This window comes from Bactrocera latifrons, unplaced genomic scaffold (genome assembly GCF_001853355.1).
Source record: "Bactrocera latifrons isolate USDA-ARS-PBARC rearing strain unplaced genomic scaffold, ASM185335v1 scaffold_5, whole genome shotgun sequence".
NCBI lineage: Eukaryota > Metazoa > Arthropoda > Insecta > Diptera > Tephritidae > Bactrocera > Bactrocera latifrons.
This window is the reverse complement of record NW_017537156.1, coordinates 427,610-450,197: the sequence shown is the minus strand read 5'-3', so window position 1 is coordinate 450,197 and position 22,588 is coordinate 427,610. Positions and strand designations below refer to the sequence as shown.

The 22,588-nt window shown below is 35.6% G+C and overlaps 3 protein-coding genes across 4 annotated transcripts in view; 1 reads left to right on the top strand and 2 right to left on the bottom strand.

The window, feature by feature from the left end:
- LOC108973750 (beta-1,4-mannosyltransferase egh) overlaps positions 1-7,948 on the bottom strand; it is a 28,129-nt gene extending 20,181 nt beyond the window's left edge. The window contains exons 1-2 of one of the 2 annotated variants that reach the window (XM_018941220.1): positions 7,282-7,948; positions 7,063-7,227 (exon numbers count right to left, since the gene is read on the bottom strand). The gene's annotated coding sequence lies outside the window, so the exon portion shown is untranslated. The remainder of the gene's footprint in view (positions 1-7,062; positions 7,228-7,281) is intronic. The other variant, XM_018941219.1, reaches the window with a different exon arrangement.
- Positions 7,949-14,271: 6,323 nt separating this feature from the next.
- LOC108973682 (leukocyte receptor cluster member 8 homolog) lies at positions 14,272-15,611 on the top strand. Its single transcript, XM_018941089.1, has 3 exons — positions 14,272-15,158; positions 15,221-15,393; positions 15,489-15,611. Exons 1-3 carry the CDS (start codon positions 14,350-14,352, stop codon positions 15,533-15,535), a joined length of 1,029 nt encoding a protein of 342 aa, XP_018796634.1. The 5' UTR covers positions 14,272-14,349; the 3' UTR covers positions 15,536-15,611.
- A 2,004-nt stretch (positions 15,612-17,615) lies between these two features.
- Positions 17,616-20,169, bottom strand: LOC108973679 (endocuticle structural glycoprotein SgAbd-2). Its single transcript, XM_018941086.1, has 2 exons — positions 19,534-20,169; positions 17,616-17,881 (listed from the first exon to the last, which is right to left on the bottom strand). Exons 1-2 carry the CDS (start codon positions 20,018-20,020, stop codon positions 17,775-17,777), a joined length of 594 nt encoding a protein of 197 aa, XP_018796631.1. The 5' UTR covers positions 20,021-20,169; the 3' UTR covers positions 17,616-17,774.
- Positions 20,170-22,588: the final 2,419 nt, after the last annotated feature.

Sequence of the window (22,588 nt, the reverse complement as noted above, 5' to 3'; positions counted from 1 at the left end):
CACTGTACCGCTGTTAATTTCCTTTATGAGGGTGTATTCTTCTTGTCGTTGTTTATTAAAAACGCATTTTCTGCGGGAAGGACTCATTTTGTAAAGCTAAAACAAAAGATTTCTTCCCAATTTAAGTTTTTAACACTACTGGCAATAAAACTTACCTAGTTGTTTGTCAATAGAACATTACGGAAAGCAAAATAATTCAAACCCGCAATCAGCTGTTCACATCAGGGATGACAATTTAATATTGATAATACCTTAATCATTAAAGGGCTGTACAGTAGCAGAAACTTTTTAAGCTGCTTGGTGCTAAATTTCAGAACAAAAAACAGTACGTTCGGAAAAAACAGAACACTTTTGCCATTTTCACAAAAAAAAAGAAGAAAAACGCAGAACAGGTGCTTCAAAATCAGTACAGTACTGCGATAATCAGTGCGGATGGTCCGTAACTATATACTATATTTTTCCAAAGGCACTTAAGAAATGTTGTAAAATAATACTAAAAAAATCAGTATTTTAATCAACAAAGTGTCAAGTCAAGAACAAATACAGTGAATGACAACTTATATATAAAAACATAACAGAACACTGTCAATCTTGGTCTTGATCAATCGTACCATAAATCAAAATAACAGCAAAAAAACAAGGAAATAATTGCAAAGAATTTAGTGCAAAGTACTTACATTTGTATTTATATTTCGTTCTTTAAAAATCCTACTATACTAAAATATATTACTATTCGTTGGTATGATATCATAAATAGGTTATGTTCATTTAGGGCGACAGAGTAGTGCTACATAAACGAGGTACGTACAACAAAAGCTCAGCGAATTATATTACATGCTACAACTATTTGACACTTATCTTTAGACAAATGCAATGTACGTATGTATAAAAAAGGAGTTTGCGTAAACTACAATGACTTTATGGAACACCGTTGTGATCCTACCTTTTTCTATCAAGTGCAAACGAATGACACCGTCGGGAAAAAATTATTATTACGTTAATAAAAGCAAATAAACAGATAACGTAACGAAACGCAGTAATCATAACTTTAAGTGCAGACCTAATGTTTCAGGTGATAAGATTTAGAGCTTTTAATCATGTGGGTTGTTTTACTGCTGTTCAAAGTTTCTAAATAAAAAACAAAACAAAAAAAAAAAAAAAAACCTTAGCATGCACGTAACTCACAGGTGATAAAACTACTTTTTTGAAACACTCCTGATAATGAGATCACAGAAGCACCTACATATGTATATTAATCATAATACGTAAACTATTCCAACTGATAGATAACTTGACTTTTTAGTGTTGCTAACCAGTTTAAGCACTAAAGCTAAAAAGCCCACGTAGGAGCACTCAAAATGTTTGGAAATCAGACTGCCGGCGACATATGAAAAAAATATAGTTCGCCCCATAGAGGAATCTAGTCAGGGTTGCAGTGTAGATAAAAATAAGAAGTACTTTTTTCAAGCTGTCATGTTATTTTTGGTCGGCCTATTTCCATAATTAGCAACACCATCACCCATTTTGAGAAACTACATTCATTATTGGATAATATTCGATCGAATAGGCCACGTCCACGTATGGAAAACGACTTGACGCATTTTACGTCGAGATCTTAGAGTGAAAGCGTACAAAATAAACTTATGCAAGAACTAAAGTCGCTCGATCCTCTCAAGTGACATCGCTTCACTCTATGGGCTGTTGTAAAGTTCGAAGAAGATCGACATTTTCGTTTTTGTCGAAAAAGATCGACGTTTCGCCATGATAACTGAATATTTGATGCTTGAAATTGAAATTGAAGCTCGGTGACATTCAGTTTCAACAAGACGGCACCACTTCTCACACACAAAAAGTAGGGAACCTCGAAATGGATCACCCTTCATATATAGTGAAATGTTCTTTGATAACCTGTAACGCGTTGTATGTGTGCGGCTAAACTATGCCTCCACCTTATAGTCCGGACCCAGCACTAATTTATTACTATCTGTGCAGCTCTATGGCTCTAGAAGAGTGGTATTATGACATTACCAACAAATTATAGAACAAAACGGAGCATATTTGACTTGTTTCGGATCATTCGAACTGTGGCAAGAAAACGTTCAATTGAATGCGAAAATAATGTTTCATTTAGATGTAAGGGGCGCTTCTTGTATGTTGGATATGTTATATTAAGTATAATGTTTTTGCTAACCCGTTATAACAAACTGCTATATAGAGGTGAAATATAGAATTTCAGTTCGATAACTCGATATTTACGAAACGTGTCATTCATTTTCAGCGGTTCGCTTTTATTTTTTGGCAACAGCGCGTTCGTAGAACGTAAATTCGATCGCAGCTGTACAGGTATACCATACATACACATGTGAGCAGCTGATAAATGTATATTTTACATACGTATGTATGTACATATTTTCAAATTACAGTCAGATTAACATTAATACACAATCCAAACAAGCGATTTTATTTGTTTATTGAACCGGCAAACTTGTTTTTGTGGATATGGATAATTATAGTAGCACTCCAGCTTCAAGTGCAATTAGCGACATGTGAAAGTAATAAATTTGTTATACTTTCAAATGTAGAGTGCTTAGCTGCTGTCCATAAGTTCCATAAAAGGGGCTAAGGTTCATTCTGAAATTGTAACCTAAAAATTAAGCTAATTTGGAAGCCTTGAAATTTTAATAAATAGGTTGTTGTTAGCATAGTTTGGTGCGTATTGTCTGTCTCTAATATTTTTATCATTGATGTTAGAGTGCAAGTTTTTGTAGCATCAAGCAATAGTTATATAGAACTTAGTCAGCATTTATATTTGAAATATGCTTGTGGTGGAGGAAAAAACGCGAATATTATTTAAAGGTTCACATTAATTGTAAGGTCAATATGTGTGGTGCGCTTTAAATGGCTACACGCGAATCGCCAACGGTGGCGCTCGTGCCATATACAAATTTCATTTTTGATAAATGTCTGGCATTTGCGTTTACTATGTACATATATACTACATACCTTAAAACATTAAAGTGGAATAAAAAAGTGACGTTTTAATTAAAAATGATTATTTTTTATGAGAATCCATTGCAAGAGCCTGGAAGAACAAATAGGTTGGATAATTTATTCTTAACCAATAAAATATTATATATTTTTCTAAACGATTGCAACAGTATATGGGAACCCTATCAGTGCCGTTCCCACGACAGTCGGGTCTAAATTACAGGAAGGGACCCAGATTTTTATCCAGCCAAGTACTGTTAAATCGGTACCATGTCTCAAAATGACTTGAGGTATATTTTCGGTCGCTACAACAACAACAATAACCCTATCAGTGACTAGCTGAATAGATTTAGTCATTACGAAATTTGATACATTCTCTGAACAAATTGTACTTATCGGATCACTGTAGCATATACGCATATATGTACATATGTACAAACGTAGCTGTAATACGTACTGAACGATTAAAAGCAGGTCCTAGTACGTAATCCTCTTTAATCCTGCAGGGCATTATAGCTTATTAGCGTTTTCTTCTTTTTATGAAACGAATTACGTATAATCAAAAATTATAAAAAAAAATTAATATTTTTGCTTTTATTAATGCTCAAATCTCTATAATCGAAATTTATTTAAAATTCTACTGTGCGAGCGATCCATCCTAATATACACATTTCTATACGTACATATGTATGTATGTATATTGATACCACACAAAAGATGAGCACCTCTGGCATACAATCGCAAAATAAACGTAAACACAAAGGCATGTTAACCAATACAGGTGTACCCATATACATACATATGTACATATGTATCTACGTAAGTTTCCCCGCATTAAGTATGTTAAGTACACAAGCGCATAAGTACAACTGTGCGGAAAACCTTGTTGGCATGCGATTTCAATCTATAGTACATGTCGAAAATTTGATTATAATTCTTTTGAATTTTCACACCAGACCCCAATTTTACAATAACAATAACAGTGGGTATTGATACTAGAGATCAAGAATTAAATTCAAAAGCAAATAACGAAAATACAGCAGAACTATATACTTAGATAGATCTATAGTATATGTATAGTATGTGAGTATTAGCGAAGAGATCGTACGGGGAAACGCCGCCCAAGTTTTTTAATATTTTTGCTGTGCTGCGGCTGCGGTGATCGTTGCTCATTGCCAGCACTGGCACAGGTTTATTTCAAGTTCAACGTACGCCTATCAAAAACAGACCAGGTCAGGCTTGCTGCTAAACTGAGTACATTGAAAATTTGAAAAGTGAATATGGAAGTAGGCAAATATATACAACAAGTACATGTGCATGTATGTTGACGCTTTGGGATCGGATTTGAGCTACATCACGGCTGATTATAAGTAATGTAACATATAAAAAATATCTGAGAAGAACCTGAGAAAAAAATTGAATATAAGAAATCGATTACGTTCGCTAAGTTTGTATGACTTTTATATGCTATAGAGCTGCGATCTGATCAATGTGTTCGAACATTGTAGCGTTGGCTTTTACCCCAATCAACAAAAAATTTCGTGAAGATATTTTGACAAAAAAAGTCTTCCTTAAAAGAACTTCATTTTAAACGATCAGCTTGTATTATGGATTACATTCTCAAAACTATATTTTTACAACCATACAATATAAGTATATAAACAAGTATCTTCATACATCTGTTTATTATTATATTATGTTATTATTATATTAGGTCAAAAAAGTCTTGCAGTATTTTTGCTACTTGCCGCTGAGAGCGCGTAGTTCTAGTTTTATTCGTCGCATCGGGTCATGGTATACCTTTTTGGAAAGCTCATTTCACGCGCTAACACGTGTTTGATTGATTGTTGTTTCTTTTAAGTCATTCATGAGTTATAGCGTCGCAAACATGTAGCAAAATAAAGAGAAAATACGGCATATTTTACAGTACTACTACGATAAAGTCAAAAATGCATCTCAAGCCGCCAATAAAATGTGTGCAGTTTTGATGGACCCGATACATTTTCCATTTCCACTGCACAACGATGGTTTCAACGTTTTCGTTCTGGTGTAGAGGTCGTCGAAGATGCACCACGCTTCGGAAGGGATGTCGTCGAAAATTGCCATAAAATCGCTGAATTGGTCGAAAGAGACCGGCATAGTAGCAGCCGTAGCATCGGTCAAGAGATGGGTATGAGTCATCAAAAAAAATTTTATAAACAATTGAAAATTCGTAAGCAGACGATACACATACAAACAGAACAGTCTACGTCGGGCTTGTTATCAATCAACACACGCATAACAGATATGTATGCATGTATATATGTATGTATGTGCATATTAATAGGCATTATGACGCTTTTTAAATATATATTTATAATAAAACTTTTAAATGATAATCACATATGAATCACAACTACCAACTTTTGCTTTTGTTATTTCAATTGATGCAGACATATATAAATATAGAACGCAGCTCCTTATAAATGTATGTGCAAGCAACCGCACGCATACAGTTGAATGACTCACCCTGTTTGCACCGGAAAGTAAGTGCTATAGCACTGCAGAGAGGAGTCATATGATAAGAATTATGACTTTCGAAATCCAATCGCAAGAGTACAATAACAGAAATTTTATTCCATTATTAACGTAAACTTGAAGGGAATTTAAGCATGGCAACAACAAAGTAAACACAATATAATACATTAATTAGGGAAAGATAAGCTGTATCCGCGCTTTTGTCATCAAAAAGCGGCATTTCATGGGTGTAACATAAGTTTTTTCCTACTTTATAATGTGAAATCTTTTCAGTTATGAAAATAATATGAGTGGTTAATCCTAAAAATAACCGAACTTTTTCGATATAGAATAAAATGTAACATAAATCACCTTTGAAAGTTATTATTTATTCATAGTTTTATTTTATGGCATTTATGGGTATGTTCTTCAGTACATCGGGTACAGCTGTTTGTATGACACATTTCATAAAAAAATTCATTTACTTTTCAGTCGTCATTTAATACCTGTGGGACACAAAGCGCACAAATCTTTTTCTTATCTAACGTTCAACTTCAATTCAGCTACGGTAGGTTTTCCAAACACCTTAAAACAATTCTACTCAATTTCTAGTTCATTGATAAAATAAGTATCACACTTTTTAATGAAATAATTGCCATAATTTAGCGTTTCGTACATCATCATGAACATGCAAGCAAATTTGGACATCTATGTAGATCCATAAGGTTGTGCGATGATATCGTTAACACTATGATTGAAATGCGCTGGAATTATTTAACTGATAACAGAGTACACACGTATCTCAGCAGCTGATAATTGCACAGCACTGTATATGACAACACATTTTATGTATTATTTATGTGAAGCACATTTACCAATTAGCTGCTAATTGCAGTTTAACACAATAACAAAGGAAATATTTTGTTAGAATGTGCTTTTAAACAACCTTGCGAAGGTTGCATATGTATTGAAGCATTTGTCATACTACTATTCAAATAAATTAATCATTGTTTATTTTATAATCCTCCACATTTTCGCCTGCGTAAAGCAGTCATGAGTACTTTATCTACTTATTGATTAAAAAAGCGATTTTTACAAAAAAAAACTATTGAAACCAGTACAGGGCAAATTTAATAATTTTTAGTCAATTAAAAGTGCATAACAATAGGTTTTATTACCTAAGTTCACATTATTTTTTAATATATTATATTTTTATCTAATACAGAAAAGCTTTCCTGTATTTACATATATGTATGTATGTATGTATTTATAAGATATAATTATACAAATTAAAGAAAGTAACCTGTAAAAACCTGGCATTGACCGATCACAGTACAATGTGTAACGAATATAAAACTGAGAACGTTGTGTACATATGTATGTATGTATGGATATGAATTACGTCTGTTATAGCAAAAGCAAAGTCAAAGTCAGGTAGATGAACGTTGTACATTTTCCGGCACCAATATATGTACATACATATGCACATAAATAAAATAAAAAGTTGTGTTTCACATGACTTAATCATCGTTCGGTAGTTTGTATAATAAACTAAAAATTTAGTAATTTTTTAGATACCTTTTAGTTTGTTTTTTGAGAAAACAACATTTGCCTTTACAAATTGCGGTTGTTCAATATACAATATGATGATTTTTAACTTTTCTCATACGCGCTACGAATCGCTGATTCCCGATAGCCCGACGGTTTTAAATATGACGGACGTGTTTGGAGTTACTGTTTATACTATAATAAATATGTAGTTATGAATACTATATCACTAATCAACTAAGTACAAACCTTATCAAATATAAGAAGGTCCAGTATCTTGACAGCTATGACGTTTTTTTGGGAGTGAAAGATAAAAAAAAAAACGCTTTCCGCATTTGAACTCAACAACGGCGATAAGTAAGTTTTATTTTTTAGAACTACAGCATGTTACATATTATTTTTTTCACTTTGTCTCGTTTTTTATTGTCACAAGTTTACACACCTTTCGTAATGATTGAAAAATAGACACGGAAACCGCTAGAAGAGGCCTGCTCGAGAGGCAGATGCACTTACAGACGGACAATAGTAGCAGTTGGGCTAACAAACTAAAAAGCCAACAGTCAGCGCCACAATCGATTTTTCGTTCACCGCCCCAAAGTGCTAAAGTACGAGTACGGCGACCGACAAGCTGCAGACAACGGTCACTGGTAGCAAAGCAGCAGACGCAAAAAAAAACGCACTAACACAATTGAAACTGTTCGGCCGCTAAATTGCCGCACCTCGCGCTCTTTAAGGAGAGATTTCACTTTTATATTTTTTATTAATACACAATGCAATCTCAATTAACGCCGCTTCCTTGTACTTTTATCACAATGCGGGCGGGAAATATAGTTCCACGATTTGTGTTTGTTTAAATATCACTAAATCTATGGATAAACGCGTATGAAAAATCCGACATCGAAGCGAGACGCGAATGTTTGACGTTTGGCAATTTTATTTGTGTTGTTTGACATTTAGTAGACTTATTTCGCGGAATTGCCAGAGTATAAGTATATGTCGCGTTGCCAACTATGTAACTATAACAATGTTTTAAACAAAGAATGTTAAATGTGTTCTAATAGAAATTACAGTTTAAACATACATGAATGGTATTTATTATATTTAATTATCCTTTAAAACATGCTTGGCTACTTTATGATTGAAAATATTTTATACATAAGGGTATTTATGTGTGAAAATTGTATTGAAATGTAAAAATAAACTAATTCGAGTAAGTCTGTAAAATAAGCAAACTTAGGGCTTTGAAGGGTAAATTGAGTTATCGCATATCCCTTGGGAGGACATGTCCATAAGCATACCCGGCTAATTGGAAAAAGCGCATCTGATCTTTACTTAACGATCTCATTTATAGTGTTTTAAATAATGCACTACTTAGGTGCGGATAAAGTTGTGTTTTTTCGGGCGATTTCTCTTTATATCAATATTTCTTTATTGAGTGAAATTTCACTTCTTCACATCTAATACAATACGGATTTGTTAGATTTCGCTTAGTAAATAAAATACTGATGATAAAAAATTAATTATAAAATTTCAGATATTATATGTATGAATAAGTCTTGTTTTTAAATTTTAGTTTTGGTTGTGGTTTGGTAGTTCAAATTTTCGCCGATACTCAGATTTTCATGTCCGGTTCTGTACTGCATTCTCTACGGCGAGTAATACTGTAAAAAGAGTTGCGTCGTTAAAGCAGTGCGTCGATAAAAAGTTAGTTTGTTTTCGTAGCGAACCGTCCATCATAAAATAAAATAATTCTTTATAGTGGGAAACTCACTCTTGAACGAATCTAATAACATAAGCAAGAAAAAGCTTGCTTTTATGAAAAAATAAAATTTATGAATGTAGTAAATTTTAGGCCATAAGCACTTGAAATACTTTATTACTAGTTTATTGAATAATCGTACAACATTTTCAGCAATGGAACTCTGACACCATAATGTAGGAAAGTTATTGTTATACTTGCTTTCGTAAAAGTAGCAATTTTAAAATATGTTTTTTTTCAGTTTGTTATTAAATTTAGAAAATCGAAAGCGCTGGAAGCGAAGTTTTCGAAGAATGAAACACATTTCCTGAAATCGCTCGATTGGAAGGACACATTCTTCTATACAAAGAGTAAAAAAATTCCAAACATATCGTCACTTTAATACCTAAGTCAATTCATAGCGCCCAAAAATACAAGAACATCGTGAAACTAGTAATGGTTTGGAAGTGCAACTCGCTCAATAATACCTCTGCACTGACCCCATTCGCAAAATTAAAACAAAAAAAAAAAAATAACAGCATTTTATGGTCAAGGAAGGGTTTTATGAAAAGTCACAGTCGCTCATTAATATGGCTAGTCAATAAGCAAGTACATATGCAATACCTTCGCGAAAAAGCACTTTAACAAGTCCAAGAATGTTTGACAGAAAGTTATTTTTTCCGTTGAGAGCAAATTTTGTGTCTTGGGATGGAGACTGTAGATTATGCTACAAATATCTGGAATCAAGGAACGCAATATCATGTTCAGACCGAAAATTTAAAAGATTAGATTACATTTAAGCAATTCATAACAACCAACAGTGTTCTCACTGCCATTAGAAAGATCAAAAAACAGCTGCTATTGTCATTCAAGAGTTCACATCGCTTATCAGAAGAAAAGATTGTCATATAGTATTTTGAAATAAAAGCCGTCTTTTTTTTAATATTTTCCATATAATAGAAATAATGGATGCATTTTTTCATTTGTTAAGTCGATTTTCAGGTGAAATTAGATTCATTGCTTTAAAAAAATTTGTTTGTTTACCTTTTTTCCCTTTATAGTGTCTAAATTTGCTGTGATAATGTAACAGATTTCCAGTGCTGACAAGTACATAGATTGCGCAAAATCAGAGTCGCACAGAGAGATTTAGCGTGGATCAGTTTCAAATCATTTCAATGAAGTGATTTGGAACTGTTATTTTTATATGGCGAAATCGTGATAAATTTTTAAGATTAGTGGGATAATCCATGCAACAGCCGAAATCGTGTGATTAAGTGTCGGTCTGAACATGGTATAAGATTTTATAGCGAAAAACGGGCAGGGCACTCGAAAAGGAAATCTTAATGCATACTGTGAGGAACGGTGGTGGAAAAGCAATGATACGTGGAACATAGCTAGCAATTGTGTGGATTATTTTTTATTGGATATCCGAAGAATACAGCTGACATATGAAGTTTAGTTTTAGTGACTCTTAGTGGTTCTTAAGCAACTTCAAACAGGACCAGAATGACCGCATTTTAATTCCAACCCTATGAGATTCACGGAACGTAAAAATTCGTCATTGGACCTTTATCTCAAAGGATATGCTCAAGGATGTGCTGGACGAGGTATGGGTTAAAATCCCTTCGACAGAAACTTCAAAGCTTGTCTATTGGATGTCAAAACCCCTCGCGGAAGTTTTAAAACGTTGGGGTACTATTCGACTTTCTATTATATTTGAAGTAGAATTCAGAGGAAAAATAACTTTGTTCGACTTATCTAACTTGTAAGTAGATTTTGTCTAATGTTTTTTTTTTTGCTATTTTCGCCAATTTAATTAATTTTATTTTAATAAAAGTTATAGTAAAGATTTCTGCTTGAAAGATGCTCGGAAAACGTGCCATTGGTATGCATAGTTTAGTATGCGGTTCCGCAATGTTTGCTCCAATGCTTTCCGGTGTTTTCGAGGCGCCAGTGTACCACTGAATAGTGCTGCCCCTCAGTAGTAGGTCGAGCATTGAATCATTCCACTGGCCTTACTGCCAAGAGTAACTCTAAACTTGTTTGTAAAGTTTACCTCTTCGTAGCGCTGTGGTGAATCTTCCCCCAAGCCCTCCATATGTTGAGACGGCATTATCTTCCCTTTGCCAACACCCTCTGTTGAAACTAGCAACATAGTATGTTTCACTACCTGTTTGATCACTAGATGCAGCGGTATGATTTAAACCACGACTTCAATTGCAGCGGTGGTGCAAGTGCGCATTGCCTCTGAAGCGCAGACATAGTCGAGCCTTTGCAGCTTCAACAGTTGAAGCCCTACCGAAGACTGCATTATCTTCGATGCCCAAACAACGGCTCCACAAGTGACAAAAGGCCTTACGATCATGGTATACAGTCAGCTGATGGTGCCTGGTTTGCAGCCCCAGATTCTGCGGGCTAGGCATCTGCATATTATGAGTGCCTTGGTGGCTCTGCACAGTGTTAATTCTAATGTTGTTCTTGATGATTTTATAGCGCATGGGTGCGAAGAAGTTGAAGTGTGATGCGTCTTTACGCTGTTAACTTTATTTTCTCTTTGTTGTTTATAGGCTCACGTTTGCGAGTGCTTTCTGTATTGATGGTTAAAGGATCAGTCAGCCCGTCATTTCAATTACATGGTTAAGTGAGTGCTTTGATTGTGATCGTACAGCCAATCCTAATTTGGTGCACCTGCCAGCATCCATTAATACTGATTCATTCGATTTCTATTTATGGCTGACAAATGCATTCATATGTTTTTTCTGTTACTTGGGTGTCCAGACTACAATTTAAGTGATTGATAAGATCGTGTAATTAATTTGGTAATAAACTGTCACGATTGCGTTCATCAACAAGTGCATTTGGCATTTTACAAGAGATGAGCTTTTAAGAGCGTGCAAAAGTATTATTGGTAATATTTAAGTAACTTAAACATACATATATGTTATATAATAATGTGATTACTTCACTGGTAGTTATTTATGACGGAGTAAGGGAGTGATTAGTTCGGCTGGAAATGAATGCTCTTTTGCAATTTTTACTGGGAACCTAGAATGACAATGGACAAAGTAAAAGACAAGAAAGAACGTTACCTTCGGCTGAACCGAAGCTTTGATTCCTTATTTTTATAGCTTAAAGGAGTATATAGAGATCTTTATCTTGATTTTGAACGATCAGTTTGTGTGGCATATGGTAATGCTATAGTGGTCCGGGATTGATTCCGACCAACGAGTGTTTTTCTGGGAAGAAAAGGGCGTGTGCAAAAGTTCTAAACGATATCTCAAAAACACGCAGATATGGAGACACACAGAAATTTTCATTTTAGACTTTTAAATATGGAAATATTAGTTCATTAGTGTAACATTGCTGTTACCAGTAGGTAAAAAGAAAAGGTTAGTAGTGTATAATGACGACTTAAATAGCATTATGGGATGATGGTAAGACCTGCAACCACAGCCTGACGGCTGCAGCCTTAACACTTAAATCAAATACGTTTTATAAATATGAACAAAATTATTAGAAAGTATTCCCAAATTTGGAGGATGGAGCCATGAGTAGAAGTTCACGGGAGTGGGGAAATTCTGATCCCCATTCACTTAGGAATGGCCAGAAACGATTCTATTACCTATGGCTTAAGCAGCTTATGACTTCTGGTCGTAGACCAAGAATGCTCTGGGTAACCAAAAACTATCCGTTTGAAGGTGAGCTAAAGTGAGAAGGCGAAGCATCCCTGCCTAGATTTGTGCGCTGAGTTTGGGACCCGCCACCAATTAAAAGAAGAAAATAGCCTTTTGATGACGACCGCTGCAAACGTGTTAAGGATTACGATTTAATCCCTTAATTGGAATGGATCCGCTGCTCAGCTAATGCCATTGTAAGAGTAAAGGCTAATATCACATCGCCGTCTAAGAAGTGCGGTGGACGGGATAAGGGCAGAGGCGAGTAGGTGCTTGTGACATTTATTACAGTGACCCTATGAAGGACCGCACATTCGGTGTGGGACTCGTGGAGGGAGAGAGACTACTTCGCCGAGTCTTGGCAACATATCGCTGGTTTGAGTCCACACCCCGACGGAACAATGGAACTAAAGATGTCGTTTATGAGCGCTTGGAGTTGCCCCGCTCACGATGTCAAAATCATGCTTGGCGACTTTAACGCCAGGGCGGACAAAGTAAATATTTTTGGCACATCATTCAGCCTCTACGAGTAAACATGGGTTGAGGCTAATCGACTTGGTTACTATTGTTGTGCGTAGTACTAGAACGCACGTCAAAAAACACAAGTAAGGAACGACGTCGAGAAGCTGCAATCGCAGCAGACAGCCAAACGATTTTCAACGCGACTTGTACTCCTGCTCTCTGAGAATACTAATCGGTATAAGGGCACTGTGGGACTGCACGAGATCTTTGGTTTTCGGAAAATGCAAAAGAACAGCTGCAACGAGGAGGACTGCCGTGTCGATATCGGAGAAAAAATAGACTGCCTACCTTGCAACGTCACGATCGACCACAACACGTGCAGGATCGAATAGCTACCGAGAGTTGAAGCGGGAAGCGAAACACATATGCAGACAAAAAGAGATAGGACGTAGCCATGGCTGAACCAGAGCCTTCCCATATAAATATTTTTCCATTGAGTCATATTTCAACCCAAATAATCGGCGTTTAGTGGCCATTATGTGGTACACAAATTGGTAGAATTTTGCGGCTTTCACTTATGCAATAAAATTGCCTCACATCTCGCGACTTCTCTTGCGAACGACGGGCTCTAACGGTAACACTGCACGTCATTTTACGAGCCTCCTCAAAACTGCAATAAATACAACACATGTGAGTGTAAGTAAACAAAGTTCTCGAATCCCTTTTGACACATTTTAATTAGTCGAATCTTAACTGGCAACAGATTTGATCAAACAACCAAAGCAAGCAACACAAATGAACAATCGCCAAAAATAAGAATGCCTTCAACAGTAAATTTTATGATGGCAAGAAAATTGCAAGAGATTGAACAAACCATTGAAATAAATACAATCTCCGTATGTGTGTGTGTGTGTGTGCCTGCGTGAAAGAAGAATGAAAAGGGTCGTTAAGGAAACGCCAAATCCCGAAGTTGTGTGAAATGGGCCGAACCGGCTGACGGAGTTCGACTTATTTAATTTAAATAATTTTTGTTGATTTTGGGGTAGGAAATGTACTGCAAATACAAATCATGGCACACACACATACATATATGCAAATGCACACCGGGCCGCTGACTACTTAAAATCTTAAAGATATGCAATATGCGTGGATCGTAAACAAAATCTGCAATTATTTTATTTAATTGTTTTTGCAGTTAAGTGTGTATGTATGCAGGCATGTATATGGGCTTTGCAAAGGTGCTGTCGATGGTTAGATATGTGGGTATATAAAGAAGTCTTAAGAACTTGGCAGTGAGTGTAGTGTATAAAGACGGCAACGCCAAGACACCGAGGATCTTTCAACAAACAACAGTTACACGGAGCGCACGCGAAAGACACTTGGTGTTCGATATCATTCTAAAGGAAAGAAAACACAAAATATCTTGAAAAAAGGAAAACAAAAATGATTTTAAAATTTTTGATACTTACGACATTGCTGAGTGCCGGTATACAGGCTATACCTAACGTGGAGCAAAAGCCCAACCGCCCGTCAACGTTTCAAGAGCAAGTAGCTGCTTGGGCCACACACCACGCACCGTTTAACTCCATACATGGAGTTGTGGCCGACTCATCAGTCGACCAACAGCAAATTGGCGCCGTGCCAGAGTCCAATAGAGACCCACACGCAGCATTCAATACTCAATCAGCTGTAGTTGGCATTGCTGGCGTGCAATCAGCTCAGTTTCCGCTTGCCTCAGAGTACGCTGCAGTTCACCAAGTCGAAGAAAATGGTGCGAAAATGGAAGATTACGATGCCTACCACGATTATCTATCGTACTATGAGGACCAAGTCACTGCTTTTCCACTACACGATGACGAGGACCCCGATGAGGAACAGGAGGTATGGCCCCCAGTCGGCATATTTCCACCACCTCCACCGCCGACAATAAGACCAACATATTATCCACCATATTACCCAACAACAAAACCACCAACTCGGCCTACAACTGTACGCCCACGACCGCCCCAATATCCTACATATCCACAGTATCCCACACCACCTCCGAAACCACCACATTATCCACAATACCCAATAAGTCAGTTGCCACCGCTGCCACATTATCCACGACCAACTACCGCACGGCCCACTACGACCCAACGTCCCACTACCACAACCACGCCAAGCTACCACAAACCCGGTGGTGGCGGTGACGATGTTACCGTGTTGGAGAATTACCAAATCATTTCCGATAAAGGCATTAACGAATACAAGTAAGTGCGCGATATCTGTTTACATCCAAATAAAAAATGAAATGATTATCTTTTCGCCAAAGACTGCGTCTGAGCAACGGCTTGTCCGATTACAAGAAGATAACGAAGAAGCATATTGGTAAGGATATAATTTATGTGCAGTCCGGTTACTACTCGGTGCCGGTCGATCCAAAGAAAAATAAATTCAACATAATTCATTATATTGCCGATGAGAGGGGCTACCGGATTGTTGGAGGTGAGTTGTTTTCTCTTTTCAAAATTAAAGTTGTTCAGTAGCATGCGGACAATCGTGAATCAAACTCGCCTCTTTTTATTTGGATTTATTTGCAGTACAACCTTGCTCAAGTGTGCATCAGTGTAAAGCCTTGGAGGAGTGAAGTTGTTGAAACAAACAGTATTACAGTTCGAACCGATTTTGTGAGATATTATACCTAATTCTAACATGTGCCGATTTATTGAATAATTAACAGTTTTTAAACCCATTAATTTTGTTTCTTTTGAAAAGTAACTAGGGGACATTAATCTTTAAGCTAGGTTAATATTGAAGTTGATCAATTACAATGTTTACCAAAAAAAGTTCACCTGCCAAGATTTAAATTAAAAGCTACGATTTAAGTATCGATTTTCAATGGTAGTAATTAGTCTCTTTTTCATTCATTTACTTTTATTTGTGAAGATCATCAAGATTCCATAAATGCTATTTTTAATTAGATTCAGAAGGGGCTTGGTACAAAAATTATTTTATTCGCCTTTATTAGTCTTTAAAACCCTAAGTGAGTGGAGTGCCACGCTTCTAAACACCAACGGCCGCCAAGGCAAAGTGAAACCTACTTATCATCTAACGGAGCTTTTTATATCGAAGTTGCTTCGTTTCTATCCTCCATTCGAACACACTACTTTGGCCGGAGTAGCATTGACTTAAGATTAGTTGTAATGGATTTTTCAATAGGGACGCTACAAATGTTTTTCCCGCTCTTTTGACATTTCTCTTCAGTAAAGTTTGCCACTTAATCATGGATAGATATACCACAACAACGAGTTGAAATTATTGCAATTTACCTGGTTCCATCAGGACGGCACCACAAGCCACACAGCAAATGGCGCAATCGAATTATTGAAACCAAGTTTTTTCAAAGTGTTGTCTCACGAAATTGCCCAGTCAATTGGCCGTCTCGGTCGTGCGACTTGACGCCGTTACACTATTTGATGAACGCTACGACAAGCTTACGGTATATGCCAACAAGCCAGCGACGATTGATGAACTTCGTACGAATATCGAACGTGAAATTGCAGTAGTATCGGCCGATTTATGTTTGAAAACCGTCGAAAATTGTGTTCATCGTCTGGACTTCTAGAAGGGAGCCCGTGGCGAATATAATGTAGTAAAATAAATAATTTAATTGATATCCCAAGCCGTTTTTATAGTGCTCTTATTGAAAAACGCGTTATTATGTTTATCTGAAATTCGTATAATTTAAACAACAAGTCCTCCCAAGAAAATAGTATGCGGCTGACTGTCATCTTTTTGGGACATCTTGTTGAAAGATTATGTATCACTGCCTCGAATTATATTCTTTAACAGAGAATTAAATAAAATTATACTCTACTACTACTAACCTTATTTAGAGGCTCATTTACTGACAATTCGTGGTGATTTTTTCAACTACCTTTGTATACAGTTTTTTCAAGGTTGCAATTAATATTTAAACACAGACTCAGGCCAGGTGTCTTTCCTGAGCTGTGGAAAGCAGATCTAAAAAATCGACGAATAGAAAGGTAATAGGGAAGGTATGGACAGTTTAATGAAAACATTGGTATTCACACACTCATCTTGTTTTAAGAACATACAAGTCTTATTTGCTAGTGTATTCAGTAGTTTCTTCAGTCAGAAGCTCACAAATGGGGATACAAATTTCAGATATACAGCTCAATTCTTTTTTCTTTCAAATTTAGTTTTCTAAAGTCCTAATAATAGAGAAGTGTGCCTTCTTCAATAAATCGGTTTCATCTAATTTATTTTATTATAAATAAAAGCTTGAGGCTGTTCCTAACTCATCACATCATCGAAACTCTAGAAACATGTAAGTGTGATTTTTTGCAAATTTGTTAAGCTCTCTTTCTTAGTATACGGTCTAATGCTGTAAAAATAATTACAAAAGCACCTGTGCGTTATGAAATTAAATGGAAAAGGCTCGCTTTAAACTCTATATTGAATAATCAAAATCAAAACCTAATGTATTGAAATAATTTACGGCAATCAAACCGGTACGCCGCTAAGCCATTATGTAAGAATTAAGAAAAAATCAATCAGCGCTGAAAGCTTTACTTCTTATATGTAAAAACAACAAGTGAATTTTGATAACACTGACAGAACTCGTGTAACGCTTTATGGCGAAATGATAACGCTAAAATGCGGTGCTTAATTAGCATATGTGGGTCTTAATTGAAATTGACTCATTTGCTGGAAACCGAAACGGTATCGAATTTAAAATTTATTACGTTTCAAGTAAACACTGTATATTACATATTTGTATTCGTTTGTTTTGTTTATATTTAAGAAAATACTGTTGCTTTGTGGATTTTTGAATTTTAAGTTAAGTGCTGCAAAACTTAAAATTACTGGCGTCCTTTGTTCGGCCTGTCTGTGTTATAATCGACATTTTCCTGGAGTTGTGGCACTTCGATTGAACGCGGCAAATTCGGGTAGACTTGTGGAGTGATGGCTGTAACATGATGTGAAAAAAGGAGAAATTTGTTAATAACTTACTCAATATATACAGTTACTTTGAGAATTTAATAGTTTTCAAATATTTGGGATCTTTTCGGGTAATTTTGTTATTAAAAAATTTTTGAGCGATTTGGAAATTTAAAAAATAATTAAAATATCTATAACTTGAAATATCATATACAATGATTTTTTATGCCATTCAAGAAAGTTGAGTGATTAAATAGGAGTTTCTTTATAATTTTTGAATTGAAAAAAAAAACACAATAAAAAATATTAACTAGTCCACAACTAGTTTCTTTCAGGCAAGTTAAAAATTTATAGTTTATGCCTCTAATTATTTTAAGAAATCAAAAATTATAAAAATAAACTAGACCACAACTAGTCAGCTTTGGACCAGACATAAATTTATAGATTTTGTTTAAAAAAGAATAAAATTCAAATATGTTTATGACATATTGAATTGAAAAAATAAATAAAAGTGTAAACAATTTCACAACTAGTTTCTCTCAGATAAGTTATAAATTTATATATAAATCTATAATTATTTGAATTAAACAAAAAATCGACTAACCCAAAATAGTTTCTTTCGGGCCAGACATATATTTATAGATTTTGCTCATAAAATAATTAAATATGATTTTTTTTTTAACATTTTGAATTTTGAAAAAAAATGATAAATACAAACTAGTTCAAAACTAGTTTATCTCGGATAAGTTATAAATTTTATAGATTAAATTTATAATTATTTAAATAAAAAAAATAGAAATCCACTAACCCAGGACTAGCTTCTTTCTGTACACTTGTATAGGTTTTGTTTATAAAAATTTTAAATATTGAAAAATATTGATTTAAATGCCCACTAAAATGTATAATTTTTTTTTTATACGTACTATTTAAGAGTGCTGAACGATTAAATAAAAATTTGTTTATAATTACTTAAATTGAAATTTAATCAAAACTTACTAGGCCCCCATTAGTTTTTTTCGGACCAGTTACACCTTTGTAGATAATATTATATTAATTTGAAATAAAGCGAATTTGTAAAAAATAAACTTACATCTGAATTGGCTGATTTGAATTGGTTGATAACTCGTTTTTGTGGAACTAGTTACTTTTGGTCCTAGCAAGTTAAGTATTTATAATATGAGCATAAAGAAAAAATGTGTTTTGGTAGATACAATTTTTTACGGGTATATATACCGATTAAGCTACTTTCGAACTGGGTGATAACTAGTTTCCGATATACTAGTTACCTGCAAGTTCACTGGGTAAGCGTGTTTAGTGTTGATTAAAAATTAAAATTTTTAGTTACATAATTTATAAACATTCAGAATCAATTACTAACGAATTAGTTCAAAACTAGTTGCTGATGAACTTTTTTTGTTTTTTCAGCCAAATATAATTTGAATTATTGAAGCACGAGTAAGCACGAATAAGTTAGCTTGCAATTTCACATAATTCGTAATTATTCACAAAGACGAGTTAGTATTTTTTTAATACATTGCAATCTCTCCAGTCAAAGTGTTGGAGAGTAACCGGCTTTAATAAATTAAATACCAAATGTCGTCTATATTAAATTTTGCGAATTTTCGCTTTGAGCTTACTCACTCTTCTGCCATCCATATAGTATGTAGCTTGTATACTCACATTGATTCTGCCTGTAGCCATTTTGATCGGCATTGTAGAAAACAGTAATATAACGGCCGTCAGTTTGACGATAAGAGTAATAGCCGACCACAACTAGGGTCTTTATTTTGTCGTAGATAAGGAAGTAACCGCGTTCATAGCGCGCAGTGCCATCGGTCAATTCATATCTAAACTCATAACTACCATCCGGGAAGCGATGATGGAAACGCTCCAAAACATCTTTTTCCTTAACAACATCCTGCTGTTGCTGTTGTTGTGGTTGGTAATTCTGCTGATTGCCACCGCTCAGGCCACTGCTTTGTGCATATTGATTTTGATTATTTGTGAAATAAGTCGCAGCGGTTGCATCATTTTGTTGGTAGCTTGATGAGTATTGATTGTTTGGACGCGCTGAGTTGTTGCTGACAGCCGCTTGTGTGCAAGCCAAAGCCAGACTGCAGAATACGATTAATGCGGAAAGTTTGTTGCTTTCACTGACGCGACACATTTTATTTGCTTTTGTTTTTATGCTTTTGCAGAATTAATCCTTTGCCGAAAACGTGGTACTCCAAAAGTTTACTGCACACCTGCTTGACTGTGGACTGTGTGTGGGCGTGTATGCTGCGGTTTTGTTGCTCGAAGACATTTTAATGTAAGCACCGGCCAAGCGAGCGCTTTTATAGTACTTAGCTGCTGGCGCTGTGCGAATAAAGCACTTACATCCGAATGCGAGCATGTGTGTGTGTATGTGTGTTTGTGCGCGGCAAGCGCGCCTCTAAATAAAGATGTCAAAAATTGGAGACGCTTCATCAGCCAAACGACCCGGCGTTCGGTCGGCCAGCGCGCTGACTGTTTGCCGCGGCGGCAACGGCGGCGCGTGTAATCACAGCCGGCATCTGCGCGAGTGCTTTGAAAGCGTGAGTGTTTGTATGTGCTTTGCTATTTAATTGCGCACGCATAATTCAGCCTCACCCGCTTCTGTTGCTGTTGTTGTTATTGCCAACTTGATTGCCGTTTGCCACACAAGTTCTAAGTTTTGGCTTCTAATTTGCCACGGCACTCAAAGAAATTTGCGCGCACAATTGTGTGTGCTTCCCGTTCGCCGTTCACTTGCCTTGCGAAGGCAGGAAGAGGCAGCGCGGCCACCTCGCCGAGCCTGATCGCATTGAAGATCGCTTGATAAGCGATTTTTTTGTATTTTTACCTCATGCGCGCTCAATTGAATGTGGCACTGTAATTATTATGTTTACCTCTGTAATTCGTTCCTGCGTTTTTTGTTGTCCTCGACTGAAATTTTGAACGCTTCGCTCTTGCGCTTTTATCAGATCTTCAGCGCGTCTGCTATGCCGGCTCATTGGGGCACAGCGCGCTAGTGTAGCAACAATTGCCTCTATATCTATAACATAAATATAAGGGAGAACGTGCTGCAGGTCTTAAATGTTTTCGAAAAGTTCAACATACTCCCGAACACACACACACACACACTTGCAAACAGAGAATAAGTATGTTAGCAGTCGGAGTCAGTTTTTCTGCCGCTAAAATTATAGTTTCGTATAACTCACAGGTACTCACATACATTATGGAATTTTGGGCGTTGTTAACATCCACCAAAAATATGTCACACCGAAATGAAAATGGTTGTCATAAAATGTATACTTTTACCGTTGTCATATTAACGGTTCAGAAAAAGCCAAAGAAATAAAAAGGCAAATTATTGGTAGCCGGTTCTTTTCGCACATTTTTCTGTCAGTCCGTGTTTGCAAATTTATAATTTCGTGTTTAGGTGTCATTTCGTTGCGGTTAATTATGAGTTTGTTCACCTTTTTCATTATATTCATTATATCTGATAAATATAATGCTACAATTTTAGACGAGTTTGTCTAATGCCTAAGGACAGCCATATTTTAATTTTATTTTTGTAAATATTTTTACAAATATTTTATTTTTATATTTATGAAATATTCCGTGTATATAAATCCATGCAATTAGTGATATGAAATATTTAATATTATTCAAAAAGAATTAAAATAAAAAAAAAAATGTGATGAAGCTCGTTTACAGAAATTTGTTTTTAAATTCGCTGACGATTTCATACCATTACTTTATAGTATGTTAGTGACTCTTTGAATCACGCGGAGTTCACACGGCACCCACTTTGCACACATTTTCAGCCTATCCAACAATTTCGTGAACGATATGTCTATCAGCCTCTTTCGCACCGACCAACTGCGAGATTTGCACATACATATATCAGTTAAAGGTTAGGTCTAACTTAAAAAGTTTTGAATTCAATTCTTGTGGTTCCCTTTTAGCCTGTCTGGTACAAGACTGGAATACACTTGAACGTTTTTCGTTGAGCCTGTTACAAAGGGAAACTGAATAAAACTCAGATCCTTTACTTGTGGTATAGTTACCAACTCTACGACAGTGGCCAACGAGGGTGACCCTATGGAAATACTGTCTTGTACTTTGTGTAAAGATATTCCAAGAATGAATAAGGAATTATTTTTTAGATATTAAGAGAAGAAATTATCGGATCCGAGAGTTGTTTCCCACAAAAATTTTAAAATCGGCCATTAACAATGAGCAACCGTTAATTGGATTTAGTATGTATATCTAACCTAGAATTTTCAGATTCGAAATTTAAATAAAACTTTTTTTACTGATCCCATACTTACCGTAAAATCCTCAATTTTTTGATGAGTCTTCTAGAAGAAACGTGAACTTTGGAGATTGTAGCATTGTCCTGAGTAATATCTCATCAATTTGTTGGAGTTAGTTGAGACGTTGTGAGTTAGGAAAGGGTACAATAGACCCTAGGTTGCTGTGCAATCCTTATTTACTTATCGCATCTAATCTAATATTAGGTAGTCGAAAAAGTATTTTCGTATTTCTAATCAAACTTCAACTTAATTTTTTTTATTATTTATAATGAAATTTAATGAACCAAGTATGTACCATTTTGGTCGACCACTTTTTGCCATTTGTACGTTAGAAATACTATTCTATCAGTGTAAAACTTTTCTGCTTTCTCGGTGAGAAACTGCGACAAATAATTTCCACAGGCTTCTCTTGA

Coding starts and splice junctions, on each gene's coding strand:
- LOC108973679 (XM_018941086.1), bottom strand. CDS start 20,020: ATGTGTCGCGTCAGTGAAAGCAACAAACTTTCCGCATTAATCGTATTC. Junction 17,882..19,533: donor TGGCTACAGGCAGAATCAAT/GTGAGTATACAA, acceptor ATCATGTTACAG/CCATCACTCCACAAGTCTAC.
- LOC108973682 (XM_018941089.1), top strand. CDS start 14,350: ATGATTTTAAAATTTTTGATACTTACGACATTGCTGAGTGCCGGTATA. Junction 15,159..15,220: donor AAAGGCATTAACGAATACAA/GTAAGTGCGCGA, acceptor TTTTCGCCAAAG/ACTGCGTCTGAGCAACGGCT. Junction 15,394..15,488: donor GGGCTACCGGATTGTTGGAG/GTGAGTTGTTTT, acceptor ATTTATTTGCAG/TACAACCTTGCTCAAGTGTG.